Below are 20,126 nucleotides of genomic sequence, written 5' to 3'. Positions count from 1 at the left end.
GAAAAATAAAAGAGGCTAGCTACACTCCTTTTAATCAGTGGTGGTGGGTGGGTGGGCGGGTGTGTGTGTGTGTTCATGTGTGAGCTGGGGGATGAGAAGGTGCACGTGTGGGTTCACAGTGATGGCGAAGCAGACCGTGTGCGTGTTTGTGTGTGTATACATGTGCATTGGTGGTGACGGTTTGTAAGGATGTGTGTGATAGTGGCGGGTGTGTGCATGTGTGTGCTGATGTGATGGTGAACATGTGTTGGTGATGAAACTGTCACTGGTGATGGTGAAAGAATGCGTGTGTGTGTGCGTGTTCACATGTGTGTGTGTGTGTGTGACAGTGATGCTGAATGAGGACGTGCGTGTTTGGGGAGAGGCTGGCTAAAAAGGTTCAGCTTCCCAAAGTCCCTGAAACATTCCTCGCGGTGGCCACGAGGGCGCGGCATGCCCCAAGAGAAGGCACCGCAGTGCCCCGCGCCTCACGTGAAGTAGCTTTTCTACTTCCCTGAGCTCCTGTGTGAGAACAAGAGGAACAGGCCAGCGCCGCGGCTCACTAGGCTAATCCTCCACCTAGCGGCGCCGGCACACCGGGTTCTAGTCCCGGTTGGGAGCCCGGATTCTGTCCCGGATGCCCCTCTTCCAGGCCAGCTCTCTGCTGTGGCCCGGGAGTGCAGTGGATGATGGCCCAAGTGCTTGGGCCCTGCACCCCATGGGAGACCAGGAGAAGCACCTGGCTCCTGCCATCGGGTCAGCATGGTGTGCCGGCCGCAGCGCACCAGCCATGGCGGCCATTGGAGGGTGAACCAATGGCAAAAAGGAAGACCTTTCTCTCTGTCTCTCTCACTATCCACTCTGCCTGTCAAAAAAAAAAAAAAAAAAAAAAAAACAAACAAACAAAAAAAAAAAAACAAAAAAAAAAACCAGGAACAAACAGCAGCTCCTTGCTGCGTGTAGCTGAATCTCCACCCTCTGACCACGCCCCCCTTCCAGGAGGGGCCAGGGCCAGCCTCCTTCCCCTAAAACCCCGGCCCTGCTATTATTCACCAGTCCCCGTTTGCCCACTGCAGCGGGTACACCTTAAGCCAGTGACTTTTTTCTCTTTGGACAGAGAAAGTTCCATTGAGGTTCACTGAGGCAGCCATGGAACGAGCTTTCTTTCTTCCCCCAAGAGAATGGGAACGCGACCAGGTAGCAGGTTGGCTGCAGAGGTCACGGAGGTCCAGACTCTTCCCCCATCTGCACCCATTTCAGCAGTGAAAACGGCCCCTGCACATCTAAAGGAACAGAAGAGGCAGGCAGAGATGCCAGCATTCTGTTTCAGAGCGGCCACAGGACGAAGGCAGAGCGAGGGAGTGAGGGGAGAGCCCAGGACCTAACAGGGCTCCAGCCAGCTGCTGCCTTCCAGGTTGGCGGTGGGAGCCAGGGCCGCCTTCATTTGTGCCAGCTCAGTGAATACAGAAAGCCAATCACAAGCACTTAGGAGGGACGGGGAACCAACATCCAAGAGGCTTCGAGCAGGTGTAGCCAGCCCAGCCGTCCCCGGCACCACACACCTGCCTGCCCCCGTGCTTACCTGGTGCGCTCAGCCCCTGGCTGGAGGCCCAGGCCCGACGAGGGCGACAGCGCGGGAGCCGCAGGACTGTCCAGGGGCTGCTCCGGCAGCGGGGACGGCAGAGGGGCGGCCAGCTCAGCGGGCGGGGCGGGCGGCTGCATGGTGGGCGGGGCGCAGGACGCTTTCCGGCCGGCCGAGGAGCCTCTTCGAGCCACCCAAGAGGTGTCCATGACCCTCACGCCCATGCTGGCGAGGGACACAAAAGACGGCTGCTTACCCCAGTGCGAGGGACAGGTGGCAGGCTCCCTCCCCCACCAAGCAGAAACACTCAAGCAGGTCGGTGTTAGGAGAGCAGCGCAGCCTTAGCACCCTGCTGGGCCCGAGGAAGCAATGGATGCGCGCGCACACGCTGGATGCACTGGGGCTGTGCTCCAAGCCGCAGCCCTGGGCGGCCCAGCAGCCCTCTCTCGGCAGCAAGGCTCGGTCTGCAGCTCCAGAGCCCTGGAAGCTGTGCCTCCGCCCTCTGCGAAGCCAGCGGGCCTGCAGACCCTACACCCCCGAGCTCCCAGGGTTTGGAGCCCACGCTGTCCTCAGCGCACACAGTGGCCTCATGGGGGCGGGGAGAGGTGGGGGCAGTCCTCCTCCAAGTGTGGATGAAGGTGGGAAGGCCAGGGACCAGGTAGCCTCAGAGTAAAACGCCTAACAGACCAGCGGGAGACCTCTCAATATACACCTTTCTGCTTTTCGTAACTCGGGGTCTGGCCCCCGGCTCCGGCACTGCCCGGCATCCCCAGTCCATCCCCGGAAGAAGCTCCTGGCTCTTGGCTTTGGATGGGTACAGCTCCACCTCTGCAGGCCACAGCTCGCTCTACGCAGCAAGGAAGGGGCTGCTCATGCCTACAGCCCCTCTGGGCCACGAGACTGCTTTAATGCATGAGCACACAGCTTCCAGCACGTTGGCCAAGCAACCCAACAGGGCACATTCACTCTCACCGAGCTTACTACAGCACAGCTGGCTCGGTCTGAGACAGCATGGCCTGGTGGCTAGCAGAGGATACCGTACCTTTGGATTTTCCTAAGGCTGCAGGGACAGAAACATACAGATATTAGTGTCAACAAGTCTACACCTTCCTTTGGACACAAAGGTTGTCTTTCTGATAGGGATCTTCTGCCAAGGGCAGGTGGTGGGGTGCTGGTTTATGGTGCCATGAGGCACTATGATGTAGCTGGTGTCTCATACTGAAGGGGACTCTTCAGTTTGTGTAGGTGAAAATCGAACCCTGCCCAGCACACAAACACAGGGGCAGCTGAAGAGTCGATACGGGGGTGGGGTGGGGGAGAGGGAGCTGGGAGAGAAAGGAACTGGGCTGAAGTCTCCGCCTGCCCACTTAGTCCTGTGAACCCAGGGAGTTCCCTTTCCTCTGGCCTAGGAGGCGCTGATCCTCTGGCTTCACAGTTGGAGTGCGTTAAGGAAGACGGACATCCACACAGGAAGGAGAAAAACATGAAGGCGCTTCAAGGAGTTCATGGAAAACCGGAATTACAAGTTTAGGGGTGGGGCCGGCACTGTGGCATAGCGGGTAAAGCCCCTGCCTGAGGTGCTGGCATCCCATATGGGCACCGGTTCTAGTCCCGGCTGCTCCTCTTCCTATCCAGCTCTCTGCTGTGGCCTGGGAAAGTACATGATGGCCCAAGTCCTTGGGCCCCTGCACCCGCATGGGAGCCCCGGAAGAAGCTCCTGGCTCTAGGCTTTGGATGGGTACAGCTCCGGCCGTGATGGCCATTTGGGGAGTGAACCAGCGGATGGAAGACCCCCACCCACCTCTCTCTCCTCTATTTCCATATAGAATGCTGGCACTTCAGGAACCAGAGCTTTAACCCACTGTGCCACAGCGCCCACCCCTAAATAAATCAATCTGGAAAAAAAAAATCATCGTGAAAAAGTTTAGAGGTAACGGCTGGTACTGTGGCATAGTGAGTAAAGCCATGGCCTGCAGTGCCAGCATCCCATATGGGCACTGATTCTAGTCCCGTCTGCTCCACTTCTGATCCAGCTCTCTGCTTTGGCCTGGGAAAGCAGTAGAAGATGGCCCAAGTCCTTGGACTGCTGTACCCACGTGGGAGACCCGGAAGAAGCTCCTGGCTCCTGGCTTTGGATTGGTACAGCTCCAGCCAGTTGTGGCCATTTGGGGAGTAAACCAGTGGATGGAAGATTCTCTTTCTCTCTCTCAAGTACAATAATTTTAAAGAAAAAGCTAAGTTTATTTTAGTACAAAAAATATTTTTGGAATGCACGCAGCTTTTTCATAAAACACACGTGCATGAACTTCCTGAAGGCCCTCTGTATACACTGCCAGCCAGCACTGCTCTCTGCTCTGTTGTACAGCAGGTTGGAGTGTAGGAGCTGTCACGTGCTCTCTCTCACCTCTCCCCTACCAAACGGTCACCCACACTGGTCACAAGCATGAAGCTTTCCACTATGAAGTCTTGCCCATCTATAAAGGGTCACATTCTACCTTACAGAGGTGGCAACACCTTGGGAAACAAACTAAACCACCAAGTTCAAGTACAGAGACTGGTCCTAGCAGGTGGCTGGCTTCTGGGTCCTTTAACAAAATACACCTCAGGATGCAGCCTGCAGCGAGGGTCGCACTGAGCAGTGGTGCTGCCACCAACCACAGCGTGGGATGGGGTCAGCTTCCTAGGGGCTCCCGGAGACCCTCCTGTATCTAGTGCCACTACTGGTGTTTCTCCTGTTCCCCTGGATGGTTTCAAGGAGGCACCTTGCAGGGGTGGGGAGGGGTCTCTCTCCAGGACCCACTGGCTCTCAAGTCACCTTGGGTCTGAAAACCTCCCACCAGCAGACAAGCGTCTTCTCTGGTGCGCCCAGCGATGCCCTTGGAGGCTATTCAGTACCCCAGGATGGAGCCCAGTTGTGTACCCTGGTACTGAACGTAGGCTGCAGGGGGTTATCAAACTCTTCTCTCTGGGCTCAAGTTTATCAGGATGAAAAGAGAAAAAAACAACTTACAATTCCATTTGGGGCAGGGAACTCGCTGATGCCACTCAGGTGTGGTGGCCAGCGTGTGAGATGTTACCATGGTGATGAGCAAACGGAGCCCTGGAGGGTATGAGTCCCACCCCAACCTCTCTCCCTTGCCTCACTCTCCCCAACTTGGTGAGACCCTGCCCACTCGGAGGGAGGCCTGGGCCTCTGGGCCGGGGCTGGTGGGGCTGCCTTCTGCTCCCATTGGCATCTTCCGGCTACAGAAACCGCAGGCCATTCGAGGCCACCTGGCCATCTTCTCTGGATTGACTAAGGCAAGGAGCCAGCTCGGGCATGGGGTAAGGTCTGAGTGAGATATGCTAAATATCACTCACAAAAATATGTAGTGACCGGAAAACACGAGCCGAGAGGACACTTCTGCCCTGACAGAGGCTGTGGTGCTGAACGCGATCACCACTCTGTAGCTGACGTGGCTTCCGCGTGGAAAGCTGCACGGCACGCTCAGTGCACACGCGTCCAATGCCCACTGACATTCTCCAGCACGAATGCCAGTCTTTGCAGGCTGACTTGGTTTCAGAGGCAGCAGCCATGTCTGCAGAGGCCTTAGAAGTTCACTGACCCCAGCAGCACAGCGGTGTATTTAAAAGTTCGAACGTCTGGATAAAACACAGCCCGAAGACAGAAACTCTACTTATGATTCCAGCTCCCTGCTAATGCACCTGGGAGAGCAGCGGCAGATGGCCCAAGTGCTTGGGCTCCTGTTATCCACGTGATGGGGTTCCAGGCTCCTGGCCCAGCCTGGCTGTAGCAGCCATTTGGGGAGTGAACCAGCTGATGGAAGATCTGTCTCCCTCTTTCTCTGTCACCCTCTGCCATTCCAACAAATAAATATATTGAAGAGCCAAAGTGACTCCATTTTTGAACAATAAAAAAAGCAGCCTCCGTTTCCCATAGCAGACCCGAGTCCTTGTAAAAGCAGGCATTCAGGCATTCCGGAGATGTCAAAGCTTACCAGGGACAGCTAGCTCGGTAGGCCAAGGACAGCACAGTAGAGACTGCTGAACAAAGTAACTCCCTGCCTCCAAAGCTTCTGTGCTGTATGTAACTCTTTTTTCCTGCTGTGTAGCCCTTTTTCCTTTAAAAACTCTCCCAAACAAAGACCGGGGCCTCACTCCTTTCTCTGTCACCGGTTGGTTGGATGGGGTCCCTGTCCCGGCTTGAACTCCTCAATAAACCTTGCTTTTGCAGTTTGGTGTGATTGACTCTCTGGGAGTCTCTGCGGGGATCTAACAATCTGGGCACAATAATATAAAGAAAAAAACCCAGAAACTATAAAATTACCCAGTACACTGCTAAGATGGGGGATCCAACCAGAAGGTTCTATCACAAGTTTCTAATTAGTTTCATTGCATAAACAAGTGACAGGAGCCCTAATCAAGGAACTGCGTGTGTTTCTGAAGAGGGGAGCAAGACAGAAGTGGAGCGCATCAAAGGCAAGCGGTTCCAGCGGAAGCTGCTGCATGGACACCGAGGGGCGCCTGGATGTCCAAGATTCCCCGTGGCTCACAGCTTCAGGTAAACACTGAGAGGAACTGGGCTGCAGACCCTTCTGCACAACCTGGGGAGTCCACCCTGAGGTCTCCCACCACTCTCTGAGGACAGGCGGTCCAGAGTTGTCCCCTGGGGAATGCCAGGTGAAAGGTCCTTGCTTTGGCAAGGCAGCCCCGGAGAAGGAAAACCAAGCTGTCCTGCTTCCTCCTCCCAGCACTTGAAATGTCTATGGGACTTACTGGAAGGCACACAAGGGCATTCTTCATGAGAAACTGTCATGGAGCAGGCCACATCACAGCTCTCGGTTCTTGCCCCAGCTACTCCACGCCCTCACGCAGCAGAGCTGTCTCCTCACCTGCAGAATGAGGCTGACAGCTCCCGTGCTGCTCCCAGCATGTCCTCAAGGGCAATTCACCAGCTCTCGAGTGCTGAGATAAATCTGACACTCAGGCACCACTGCCTGCCAGCACACACGTGGGTATGGCCGCCATGAGGTGTGGCTGGCCAAGAAAACGGTGCCCTAAGGAGCTGGCAAGCTGGAGACTCAGAGGCCCAAACAACATCTCGGTTGTGGGGATACAGGGCCTAGGCACTGGGTAGTGTGTGCTACGGCGACCCCACACGCTCATCCTACTCAGCACAGTGCAGAGAGTTCTGGAAGAAAGGAGCTGGGTGTGAGCCCCGGACTGTCCAAATGCCAACTATTTCATAGCCAAGATGTTCCTCTGATTATTCTCCTCACGCCTCTTCAGGGTTGTTGTAAGGAACGCAGAGAATAATGATGTTCATCAATCCTTAGTCCTGTGAAGCCAGAAGGAAGTTCAAGTTGAGCAGCCCTCATCTGAAAATCCAAAATCCGAAGCTTCTGGAGCCCTGACATGATGTCACAGGTGGAAGATTCCACGGAACACTGACCTCAAGGGATGCATCGCAGAGCAAAAAACACTGAATGAGATTACCTCTGATGTGTGTGTATGAAGTGTGCATGAGACAAATGAATGCTGTCTTTACCCTTGAGGCTCATCCCCAACATCTCTCCTATGCAGGGTCAAAAAACCTGCAAAATCCAAAACACTCCTGGTGCCTGGCATTTCGGGTAAGGGACGTTCCACCTGCAGAAGTGTCAACGATGATAATAAGGCCCTGACCTTACAGGTGCCAAGTACGTCTGATTTACTGTACATGACTACTTAGAGAAAGAAATTAAAGAGAGAAAACCCAAATGTGAAACACGTCCATCGAAGGGGTAAAAGGATACTCTGGTGGTGAATCGGGTGCAGTATGAGAAGCTGCTAGAAGACCCCAGTACCTTGTCACATCACCAGGCAGGTCCCATCACCTGGGTTTGCAGGCTCAGTCACAGCACGTCTTATCTCCTCAACACTGGCCCTAACCATCAAGCTTTAGGGGTGAGTTTTCTGGTAGAAGTAGAGAAGGGAGGGGCCGGTGTGGTGCCATAGCAGGTGAAGTTACTGCTTACCACACATTGGCTATTCCACTTCCAATCCAGCTCTGTGCTGATGACCTGCGAAAGCAGCAGAGTATGGCCCAAGTGCTTGGGCCCCCTGTCACCCAAGAAGGGGACCCAAATAGAGCTCTAGGATCCTAGCTCCTGGCTTTGACCTGGCCCAGCCTGGCTGTTGTAGCCATCTGGAGAGTGAACCAGTAGATGGAAGATCTCCTGTCTCTGCTTCCCTGTAACTCTGCCTTTCACATAAATAAATACTTTTTAAAAAGAATTAGCATAGGATCAAACAACTAGAAGCAGTATATAAATTTTAAAAAGTATAAAAGGGGGCCGGCGTCGCGGCTCACTAGGCTAATCCTCCGTCTTGCGGCGCCGGCACACCAGGTTCTAGTCCCGGTCGGGGCACCGGATTCTGTCCCGGTTGCCCCTCTCCCAGGCCAGCTCTCTGCTGTGGCCAGGGAGTGCAGTGGAGGATGGCCCAAGTACTTGGGCCCTGCACCCCATGGGAGACCAGGATAGGTACCTGGCTCCTGCCATCGGATCAGCGTGGTGTGCCGGCTGCAGCGCGCTGGCCGCGGTGGCCATTGGAGGGCGAACCAACGGCAAAAGGAAGATCTTTCTCTCTGTCTCTCTCTCTCACTGTCCACTCTGCCTGTCCAAAAAAAAAAAAAAATTAAAAAAAAAAGTATAAAAGGGAACAAAGAAACAAGGACTAGAAGTAACAGAGTCCCCTTTCCTGGTCTCGTATGGCTACTAGACAGGCCAGTATGGGTTTTAGATGATTCTAAGCAAGTAGAAAAATTAAGAGAGGGATTGTTGCTTCCCACCCCCTGTCAAGTCTTACTCTCAGCCCAGGTCACAGGGTAGCAAAGGAGGCGAGGACATACAAGGAGTCGTTTTGACAAAAGGTTCTTTGGAAAACAAACTGCGACAGCCTGCATGGCCCCATCCTTTCCCGCCTACAGAAGGTTTTCTAGGTGATGGGGAGTTTCTTGCCTGCTTCAGCTGTCCTTGGCCAGGCCCTGTTGACTTTAGTGTGTCTTATGCTTACAGAATTAGCTCTCTTGTTCATGGTGAGGTCGAGACCGACAAGAACATCCCAGCGCCTGGGGCGCCGTGAGAGGACGTAGCAGGATGCTTCATCAGCAGAAGTGTGGCCTTGCTCTACTGCATATTCAGAATACGAGGTCGCGCAGAGTCTGCTTCATACTAAAAACAGCTGACACTTACCATATGCTGGGCACCGTCTAAAGACTTTCTCAGTAACACTGCATTTTTAAGTAGACTGCAAAATGACTCAGGCTGGTGCTCTCCTTTCCCCGTCTTGCAGATAAAGAAACAGGCATTCCGAGGTTAAGCACCAAGCAGCGGGACTCAGACACTGATTCAAAAGCTTATGCTTTTGCATGCTCATGCGGCTACTCAGAGGTTATTCCTCTCACCCAGTGCGAGTAGGGAAAGGGAGCAGAAAGGTCCAGGCTCCTCGGCACTGGAGAGGAAGAGGTATTCCTTTAAAGTCTGTAACCATATAGGCAGGCCATCCAGGACAAGGTCCAAGACATGTGGAACTACAAGGAAGTGGAGGATTGGTGTGGAGCTCCAGGAGGCTCCCACTGCCACGGCCCGTCAACCAGAGCAGCTGCCGTCGACAAGGGTAGTGGAAGAGGAATGAGGAGGAGCGGCCATCCACCTGCTCGCTTCCAGGGCACCTGGACTTAGAAGATGGTTACGTTCCTTTTCCTCCAGGGAAACTCAGGGACTTGCACTCTGAAGAGTTACTCAAGGACTGCAGGGTTTAGCCCCAGCTTGCCTTGGCTGAGAACCCCTGGGTGTGGGGAAGAGTTGAACAATCCAATCAGAGGCACCCCACCACAGTGCACAACGTCCTGCTGCACAGCCGTCCACGAATGCTGCAACAGGCCAGCCTCTGCCTGTCCACTGCCTGGAGTGGAAGGACTCCACCCATGCCCTGGCGTCCTGGATGGAGACTCGGCATAAATTAACATAAAGATATCCGCACCGGGGGCAAATAAAAAAGCAAAGCAGGAAGAGAAGGAAAGAAGGATCAGGAGGGAACAGAAAGCCACAGTCTGAGACTTGGAAGATCTCCACTCCTCCCAGAGCAGGTGACTCCAGGCAGGATACGCTCACCACCACCAAGCAGAAGCGTGCTGTGGGTCGTTCTGATGGGTAGAACGCTGCTAGGGGTTGGCAGCTTTTGTTTGGTTTTCCTCTGAAGGACCTGTATTTACTGTGTTTTTGACTCCTTGTTGGCCAAGAGATGGCTGTGAAGTACACAAATCTACCTAGATAGGGAAGTTTTCCATTTTTGTAATAGAGATCCATTACGTCTGGCCAAGGCCAACCAAGATAGAGGAAGCGAGAACTGACAGCTTCTCAACTATCCATTGAAGCTATCCCCATAGCCCTTGAAGAACTGGAAATACAAGGTCTGTTAGGAGAACCTGGGTGCCCTGCATGAAGGCAGGGGCCTGCCGGGGCCACTGCCCGGTGCTCCGGAGAGCAAAGGACAGTGTGGATAGTGAGACTCTAAAATCCCGGAGCCTCAGCCTGGGATGTCTGACTCACTTGGGTATTTTCCAGCTCTGCTGGGAATACCTTCTTCTCAGTAAGTAGCAACAAGCCATCTTTCCCTACCTAGTGTGTGTGCGCACGTACACACACACACACACACACGTCCTCTGGCAACATTTCAGTCCTGGTCCCAGCAGTCACAAATGTGTAGGTCCTGCAAAGGAAGCTGGGGTGGGAATCTATCAAGAATACGCCCCTCAATGCTCTATTTGGACAACCAGGACCCAAAATCCCGAGTCAAGTTTCCCACTGGTACAGAGCCGACTTTTGGGTAAGCTTGACTTCCCAGAGGCTCACCGACCGCCCCCACCCCTCCGCCATGAAGTAATCCCTTTTGGGCTCCATTCTAGGATCCTCCACTCCAGGATCCTCAGAGTACACAGATACCTGCACTTCCAAGGATAAGCCCCTTGAGGCACACACTGTGGTGATCTTAATGAACCCAAGCTGCAGATCACCCCCTGGTGGAGTCTTATGAGTACTAAAGAGATCAGTTTAAATGGGTTGTGTCACATGTTCCAGCAACTCTGTGTCCTACTCATAACCTACTCAACAATCAGAACTAACCGGAATTCTACAGAGCACAGTTCAGACTGTTCTAGAACCCTCCCAATTAGATGTTCCTATTCCAAACTGATGACCATCTAAAGTCCAGATGGCCTGGGACAAGAGCTACTGCAGGGCAGCTCTCCAGCACAGAATATGAATGAACCATACAACTGACTGCTGGCCCCAGTGTAAACACCCTCACAGACTTTCTGGGCTATTGTCAGCTGGCTCAGGTAGGGAAACTTTGAGCTCCTACAGGGGAGCGCTGTCACTTCCAAGCCTGGGAGGAGGAGCTGCCAATCGAGAGCTAGGTAATTGGATCTCCATGGACATGACCGTGATCCCATGGGGGGTTGAGGAGTGCTTGTGGGATCTGCAAGGCAGCTGCAGAGATGCGATCTGGATCTTGTCCCCTGTGGGTTTCAGGCTACAGGAAGCCAGAACTGAGCGCGGGCAACGGAACGAGTGGAGCAACCAGCAGGACAAGTGTAGAGAGCAGGGACCAGGAGGGACAGAAGAAAGCAAACTAGGAAAGAAGGTACTGAGAACACCGGAGAACGGCCACGAGAGATAGGGTTTGCCTTAGTGTGAGGCTGGCAACGTGCAGGGAGTGGAAGCAGATAGGAGCAGAGGAGGGGAAGGTGACAGCCGCAGGAGGGTGATGACGTGACGCTGGGACAGGGCCGCTAATGTCACTTCTGTCCTTGCCTCAATAATCCTGGGACGCTGGTCCAGGTGCTGCCTGGGATGCGGCCAGTGGAAGAACCTGACAAATGCTGGGAGTCCAAAGCCCACTCCTGGGTGTTGGGTGCGTCCTGACCAATAGGCACGAAGGTGCAGACATCTGGTCAACTCCTTTGAAGGCAGCAGGGGAACAACACAAAATTCGACTGGGAATTCTGCCATTGCCAGAAAAACAGCAAGGAATTGCAGACCTCCTCTCGATTACTACTCAGGATGACCCAAGATGCAAATTTTGTTATTCTATTAAAAAAAAACAGAGACACTAAAAAAAAAGACCATAACTCGCACCCTAACATTTCTAAGTGGGAGCTAAGAAAAGTGCAGAAGGCACCAGAGGCATGGGTTTAATACTGGTGTCCAAATGCAGGCAGAGTTAGGGTATTCTACAGACCACACCAGCAGGGAATGGCTGGCGTAAGAATGTAAAAGGAATTAGAACATTTTCCATTCTTTATCGGAAGCCTAAAAACCATTCTGTGATTCTCAACCCTACATGCCCGTCAGAGTCACCATGACTGTGTTTAAGATAGAGGGCTCAGGGCTGGCACTATGGCTCTGCTGCTCAAGCCACTGCCTGTAGTACTGGCATCCCATATGGGCCCTGGGTTCTAGTCCCCGCTGCTCCACTTCCCATCCAGCTCTCTGCTATGGCCTGGGAAAGCAGTAGAAGATGGCCCAAGTCCTTGGGCCCCTGCACCCACGTGGGAGACCTGGAAGAAGCTCCTTGCTCCTGGCTTTGGATCGGTGCAGCTCTGGCTATTGCAGCCATGTGGGGAGTGAACCAGTGGATGGAAGACCTCTCTCTCTCTGCCTCTCCTTCTCTCTCTATGTAACTCTGACTTTCAAATAAATCTTAAAAAAAAAAAAAAAAAAAAAAGACAAGAGGGCTCCTGGGCCAGACCAATTCAATCAGCTTGGAGGACTTGGGAGGGTGAGGTATGGGATATAAGTATTCTGTCATTTTTAAAAAAGATTTTTATTTATTTGAAAGGCAGAATTGGGGTTGGTGAAGACAGAGATCTTCCATCTGCTGGTACACTCCCCAAATGGCTACAGCACCCGGTGCTGGGCCAGGCTGAAGCCAGGAACCAGGAGCTTCATCCTGGGTCTCCCACATGCAGAGGCCCAAGGACTTGGGCCATTTTCCACTGTTTTCAAAGGCCAATAGAAGAGATTTGGATCAGAAGTAGAGCAGCTGGTACTCAATCCAGTGTTCAAATGGTGTCGCAGGCAGCGGCTTAACCTGTTACACCATAATGCTGGCCTCAAGTATTCTGTCATTTTTAAAAGTCTGTCCTTCCTATCTCTTGTTATATAACAAACCACCCCAAGCCAGTAGCTTATATATCATGGTCACAAATCCAGTTTTGGCTGGCGGTGTGGCTCAATGGGCTGGTCCTCCGCCTGTGGCACTGGCATCCCGGGTTCTAGTCCCGGTTGGGGTGCCGGATTCTGTCCCGGTGGCTCCTCTTCCAGCCTGGGAGTGCAGTGTGGGATTGCCCAAGTGCTTGGGCCCTGCACCCGCGTAGGAGACTGGGAGGAGGCACCTGGCTTCTGTCTTCAGATCAGTGTGGTGTGCGGTCACAGCGCGCTGGCCGCAGCGGCCATTGCAGGGTAAACTAACGGAAAAGGGAGGACCTTTCTCCCTGTCTCTCTCTCACTGTCCACTCTGTCACACACACACACACACAAATCCACTTTTGGCAGGAACAGCTCATCTGCTCCACACAGCATCAGGTGGGTGGTTTGAGTAGGGCTGGATGACCACGTCTCAATCAGAGCTGGAAAGTTGTGCCTGCTGTCTGCCTGGTACTCAGGTTAGGGCTGAAGGCTGGGAGCCTCACTTTCTTTTTTTTTTAAATTTTTTTCTTTTTCATGTATTTGACAGATAGAGTTAGACAGTGAGAGAGAGAGACAGAGAGAAGGGTCTTCCTTCTGTTGGTTCACCCCCCAAATGGCTGCTATGGCCGGCGCTGCGCCTATCCAAAGCCAGGAGACAGGTGCTTCTCCTGGTCTCCCATGTGGGTGCAGGGCCCAAGCACTTGGGCCATCCTCCACTGCACTCCTGGGCCACAGCAGAGAGCTGGACTAGAAGAGGAGCAACCGAGACTAGAACCCGGCACCCATATGAGATACAGGCGCCACAGGCGGAAGATTAACCAAGTGAGCCACTGCGCCAGCCCCACCTCACTTTCTCTCCAAGGGGATGCCTGGATTTCCTGAGCACACCAGCTGGGTTGCAAGAGCAAGTGTTCCCAAAGACCCTGGAAGGACATCCAAGGCTTCTTCTACTTGGCCTCGGAAGTCCCAGAACATGCATCTGCCACATCTCATTAGTCAAGCAAATGACTATGGCTGATGTGGAGCCCAAGGGAGGGCAGTCAGAGCATCTGCTGTGGGTTTACCACGAAGTCGCTGGTGCCCAGCCGGGGCAGGCGGCTGTGTGAGTTCCCTGTGGCTGCTGAACCAGCTGTTACACAGCAGACACTGACTCTTCGGATTCGTATCACTTGGCGGGAATCTTGGCGTTGGCAGGGCTGTGATCCCACCAGAGGTTCCAAGGGAACTAGTCCAGCCTCCTCCAGCGCCATACTTGTGGCTTGTGCTACCAAATTCAAATCTCTGTTCCATCTTTGCGTTTTCTGTGTGCAGAAATCTTTCTCTGCCTCACTCTCTGTAAGGGGGTATGTGATGTAACGTGGGGCTTTCCCGGATACCCCAGAGAATCCTTGTTTTAATCATATCTGCAAAGATGCTCTGTCCAAATAAAGGAATACGTACAGGTTCTGAGTTTAGGACCTACTATGTTTTTGGCTGCTGTTATCTTGTCTACCAGAGTGATGAAAAATGTACATGTATTTTCGTGAGCTCTTGGATCGGACCCCACAACTCACGACTGACACTCAGCTTTAGGCGTGATGCATCAGAGGCCCAAGGACCAGAGCCCAGAGGCCCGAGGGGAGTGAACCACCTGACACCGAGGCCATGAAAGCCACCAGCCCAGGACAACGTCACTGACACAGATGGGGAGCTCATTCTTTCAGATTTTATACAGTTTTTTTTTTCTGCCCCCAATTTTCTTCTTGGTAAAGTAACAGTTTTATTGATGTATAACTTACATTTTCTTTTTTAATCTGGGCAAAAATTTCTATATGAGGTTTAATTGGTCAGTGCTTCAATGCATGGTTTGAAAACATTCAAACACATCTCAGATCGGGGCCAGCATTGGGGCACTGCAGGTAAAGCCACCGCCTGCAATGCGGGCATCCCCATATGGGGGCCAGCTTGAGTCCCAGCTGCTCCATCTCTGACTAAGCTCCCTGCTAATGACCTGGGAAAAGCAGTGGAAGATGGCCAATGAGCTTGGGCCCTTGCTACTCACATCAGACACCTGGAAGAAGCTCCAGGCTCCAGACTAGCCCAGCCTCAGCCATCATGGCCACTTGGGAAGTGAACCAGCAGATGGCAGATTCTCTCTTTCTCTCTCTCCTCCCACCCTCCCTCCTTCTCCCTCTCTAACTCTTTCAAATAAATAAATCTTTAAAAAATAAAATGAAATGCAACTCAGAGACTGTCAATCTCAGAAATGGGGACACATGTAGAGAACTCCCCTGATACTGCTAAGATAACACAGGGACTTGATTCACATTCTTTTCTTCTTCTCCCAAACGCTTCCCATTTTAGATCTTGCTTTCTCTTAAGGCCTATTCAGATCATCTACATGGTCACATTTAACAGTGATTTGTTCTGAGAGATGCATCATTATGCAGGGGGTGGCTCCATCACCATGTGTGCCTCATGTGCTGCAAACAAGGCTCTAGGGACCCACGCTGTGGCACAGCAGGTAAAGCCACCCCCTGTGGTGCAGGCATCCCATATGGGCGCCGGTTCGAGTCCCAGCTGCTCCACTTCCAATCCGGCTCTCTGCTGTGGTCTGGGAAAGCAGCAGAAGATGGCCCGAGTCCTTGGGCCCCTGCACCCATGTGGGAGACCCCGAGGAAGCTCCTGGCTCCTGGCTTCAGATTGGTGCAGTTCCAGCTGTTGCGGCAAACTGGGGAGTGAACCAGTGGATGGAAGACCTCTCTTTCTCTCTCTGCCTCTCCTCTCTGTGTGCAACTCTTTCAAATAAATAAATCTTAAAAAAAAAAAAAAAAAAAAAGGGCGGCTCTGACATCTCTAGGCAACACGATCTATGGGACCGCTGTTGTATACGTAGCCTCTCGGTGACTGAACTGTATGGCATTGGACCAGGTACTGATACTAAGCTCCAGAAGACTCACAGCAAGTGTTATCCTTAAGCCGGTGAGACTGCCACTCACTCTAATAGTGAATACACATTTTAGAACATATAAAGCATGTTTCACTTCATGTTCAGATGGGAGCCAGTTCGACTTGAAATCAGAAAAGCGTCTAAACAGGGAACCTCACATGCAGAGCTCGTGAGTGAGTGTTACAAGAGATGAGACGTCAGCACCAGTCCCACCGAGCAGGCTTCCGCACCACGTCGGCACCAGTACCACCAAGCAGGCTTCTGCACCACGTCGGCACCAGTCCCACCGAGCAGGCTTCCGCACCACGTCGGCACCAGTACCACCAAGCAGGCTTCCGCACCTGCCCGTGGGCTCCAGCAGACCCCTGGACTCTGACCAGCCCAGTGATTTTGCAATGGTAACTCCCTCTTAGAGGCTTTCTGGGGGCCTTGGAAGGGAGGATGGATGAGGGGCCCACCTGTGCTGCCCGAATACCAGGGCCCAAACATGGTGAGTTCTCCGTCACCCAGCCGGGGCAGCCCCTTGGCTTCGGGATTTCACAGAGAGTGAGTTACTTAGAATGAGATCTGAAAACACATTCCGATGCATCCTCTCATTCTCTCTCTCACTTCTAAGTGTGTTCCTCTTTATAGATTTAAGGGACTCCTCCCGACTCACTTGCACTTCTAAGAATTTCCGTCGTTTCTTTCCCCGCAAGATGGAGAACAGCAGCCAATAGCACCACATACGCCCACCTCACACACTCTGATTACTGGTGATGCAGCAAGCGGGTGGACACCAAGATGCCCCTGTCCCGCCACCCTTCCCTCCCCAAGCCCCGGGAGCCACCTGCCTTTCAGACAGGTCTTTCTGTGACCCAGTGGCCTGCTGAGGGAGGGGACAGTGGCAGCATGTGGCTGCACTTTGGAGTCTGTCTTCGATGCTTTCTGGTCCCTTCTGTCCAGAAGCAGCGGCTGCTGAACTGTCTGTTCTGGTATCAGCTTCGGATTCCTGACCAAAGCCTGCTTCACAGACTTGCTTCAGCAGCCAAGACAACCCACCTCCTTCTGCAAGGTGTGGGAACTGTGCCCTGGGCCTGCGGATGCTCTCACGCATCCACGTGTGCCCACACACTGTGGATGCCATAGCATTGGGTAATTCTATGACACCTGTTCATACCCATTTTCCCTGTTACGGGAATCACATTATGTAGTTAAATATTATACAATCTGTTTTCTTATGAGGGTGGGGAGAATGGCTCCTATGCAGACTAAGTTGGATGCATTTAAGAGTCCCTTAGTAACTACACTGAAGTAGGTAACGGTGTCAATCACAAAAGATAGAAAACCAAATTGTGAACAACCTAGAGAGATTTCACACTTGGACTGCCGGATTCAGGCTCGCTTGCTCTCTCCTTTTTTTACAGCCTGAAAGTGGGCATGCGGAACAGAGCATTAAAGGTGGTGTTTACGCAGGCGACCTTCTGAAGTACGCCAACCAGCAGCCCCATGATCAAAGCAAATCCACCGAAGATTCACGGATGGAGACCCGCTCTGAGGGACAATAATGCTGATGGACTTCTTAATCAAAGCCCACCTGGTTGACCTACATGCATTTCCTTTGATGAGAAACTCACTGATACTTATCCCAGCTGTGTCAGCTGAGGGGGCTGAACTCATCTCTGACCACAGGGAAGCGAGCCAGAGACTCACCTCGGCAAGGATGACGGCATAAAAATGGGGGACACGGTTTCATTGCCATGAGTTTACCTACACCAACAGCAGGTGCAGCCTCCTGCCAGTCCTGTTTCTCTTCATGTCTCATCCCCAGCCCCCACTCTAACACCACCACCGCCCGCCCCCCACCCACCAATCCCCAAGGCTGACAAAGGGACAGTAGTTCATACCCATCCTTTTTGTAAAACTCCAGCATCATGTTATCCGTGGCGACGCTGAGGGGCCGGCGGGCCTGCTCGGGCTGGCGCCGGTCGGCGGGGTCCATGTCGGGAGAGGGCATTGAGCTGTAGTTGGCATTATGGTTCACGTGGACCGGGCTCCCATAATTGCCTGTGATGTTGAACTCTATCTCTGCAGGGGAACAAAGAATCAGGAGGATATGTGACCCCTTGGGCTCTCACACTACACCCTTACCGGGCAGGGGAGGGAGGGGCAGAGCCAGCTTCTCCCTCCCACTGCACCCCTAGCACATGCTTCCACGGCAGGCAATCTATTAATATTCATTCAGCTTCTTCATGTATTCATCATATTGATGGGACAAAAAGAGAGAGCGTACATGATCACCCAGACAGGCATTTGATAAAGATATTTCCATCTGTGATTGAAAAGGAAACCTTAGTAAAATAGAGACAAAGCCATTGGTCTCAAACCTCATGCTGAAGAGTAAAAGGACTATGCTGTCTGGAATCAGGGAAAATGGCAAAGCCTGCTAATGCTACTGGTATTCCGCCTTACGTGAGAAATGTTAGCCAGTAGAATTAGTCGAGAACATAAAATAAGAGGCAACATTCAAGAGTGTGGATGATGGTACTGTCTTTTTGGAAAATCAAAGAAAGCAACTTAAAAGGCTAGCAATAGTAACAGATTTCATTGTTAGAAATATAAAGGGGCTGGCACTGTGGCATAGTGGGTAAAGCTGCCGCCTGTAGTGCCAGCATCCCATATGGGCACCAGTTCAAGTCCCAGCTGCTCCAGTTCTCATCAAGCTCTATGCTGTGGCCTGGGAAAGCAGTAGAAGATGGCCCAAATCCTTGGGCCCTTGCATCCACACGGGAGACCCGGAAGAAGCTCCTGGGTCCTGGCTTCGGATCGGCCCAGCTCCAGCCATTGCAGCCATCTGGGGAGTGGACCAGCAGATGGAAGTCCTCTCTCTCTCTCTCTTTGCCTTTCTGTAACTCTGCCTTTCAAATAAATAAACAGATCTTTAAAAAAAAAATACCAAAGGACTATCCTGTCCTATCCTATCCTTCCCTGCTCTATGGGAATGAACCAGCCTTGCATCATTCTGTCTGTTGTGGTAATGAATTCGCTCATCTGCAGAATCTACAGAATTGCTGCCCTCACCTCCTACCTCCTGTATTTCTTCTTCACTTCCTACCCTCATTCGGCTGCACACCATCAACAGAACTCTTAGATCAGCCTTTCAGAACTCTCCGTCAAAACCATGAAGCAAAAGAAGGATGAACTTCTTCAATGCTGGGTCAGCATTAACTGGTTACCTCCGATGGACACTGCACAGAATTAACATGCGTTACAGCTGCTGTCGCACGGCTGAAAACACACCTCCAAGGTTTATGAAATATCAAGTGCACTGTCTTTTTTTTTGTTGTTGTTCAAAGCAAGCGTCAAGTTGTGTAACCACTGCCAGTGGGAGCCACGTACTGATGCAATGATGCTCCCAAGGCTCAGCACACCTCTGAAACTCTCTCTTAGGAAGCTGCCCTGACAGCCTCCTCTGGAACCAGCCGTGGAAAACAATCTCATTGCCTTGGAGTGCCAGCCTCGAGGCAGGCACAGCTCCAGGGAGCAAAAGGACAGCGCCCAGGTGAACCACGAGCCCTGAATGAAGCTCCTGTCCATCTCAGATCCCAGCCTTGCTCCACGTATATAAAGCAAAGGGCATCAAGCAAAGGATCCTTCCCTCTCCGCCGTAGCAGCCCAGGATTTGGGGATTTGTGACGTGGATGTCAGACCCGTGCAATCCACGGATGTGGTTGGCACAGGCAACGGAGAGCTTCAGGTCAGAACACTCTTCAGACGGGGATTAGAGACGAGGAAGCTGACTCTGCCACATTACCTGGGTGCACCTGCACACATGGGGTGTGTGTGTGTACACATGTGTGGGAAAACTAAAAGCATAACATTGCATGTGGGCAGCAGTCCTAGGCTTCCAAGGCTCAGAACTCAAAGTGACGTTCCTGCTCCCCACCTCCTGCCCCCAACACCCAGGCGCCACCACATACCCCCAGGGAAGAACCAGTCTGCGTGCTGGATGATGGGTTCGATGATCCCCACAATCTGCAGTGAAACCGTGGTCATCATCTCGGTGATGTTCCTGCAGGCACAGAGCGGATGAGGGCGGGGTGAGAGGCGGGAAGGGGTGCTGGACTGGACCCCTGCAGACCTCGGTGTGAGAGCTAGGGCAGGACACCGCGCCTTTCTCCCCACCCTAGGGAAGCCCGTGCAACAGGAGGCGGGGTCCTCAGCACTGCCGGCTGACCGCCTTCCACCGTCTGCATCCTCACGTGGGGGTGTGTCTGCCCTCTCACACGGAGCGTTCAGGGCCTGAACGAGCTGGCCTGTGCCAACGCATTCCCTCACTGTTTCCTCCCACTGCTCCTGATGCTGACTCAGATGAACGCAGAGAGGCTCCTTCTTTCAGACCTCTGCTTGGAGACCATCAGCA

General features: G+C 52.8%; 1 protein-coding gene across 10 annotated transcripts in view; it reads right to left on the bottom strand.

Moving 5' to 3' along the window:
* Positions 1-20,126, bottom strand: part of ARHGAP44 (Rho GTPase activating protein 44) — a 188,382-nt gene that overhangs the window by 11,038 nt on the left and 157,218 nt on the right. For 8 of the 10 annotated variants that reach the window (XM_008270707.5, XM_051825171.3, XM_051825168.3 and 5 more), the window contains 4 exons: positions 19,684-19,775; positions 17,611-17,791; positions 2,604-2,621; positions 1,562-1,786 (listed from right to left, as the gene is read on the bottom strand). In XM_008270707.5, the coding sequence (XP_008268929.1) occupies positions 1,562-1,786; positions 2,604-2,621; positions 17,611-17,791; positions 19,684-19,775 (516 nt within the window). The remainder of the gene's footprint in view (positions 1-1,561; positions 1,787-2,603; positions 2,622-17,610; positions 17,792-19,683; positions 19,776-20,126) is intronic. The other 2 variants (XM_089317710.1, XM_089317716.1) reach the window with 2 other exon arrangements.

The sequence above is a fragment of the Oryctolagus cuniculus genome, chromosome 17 (assembly GCF_051225735.1).
Source record: "Oryctolagus cuniculus isolate XC-2025 breed Fujian yellow rabbit chromosome 17, ASM5122573v1, whole genome shotgun sequence".
Classification (NCBI taxonomy): domain Eukaryota; kingdom Metazoa; phylum Chordata; class Mammalia; order Lagomorpha; family Leporidae; genus Oryctolagus; species Oryctolagus cuniculus.
The sequence above is the reverse complement of the archived record's forward strand: the minus strand, read 5'-3'. Positions and strand labels throughout refer to the sequence as shown.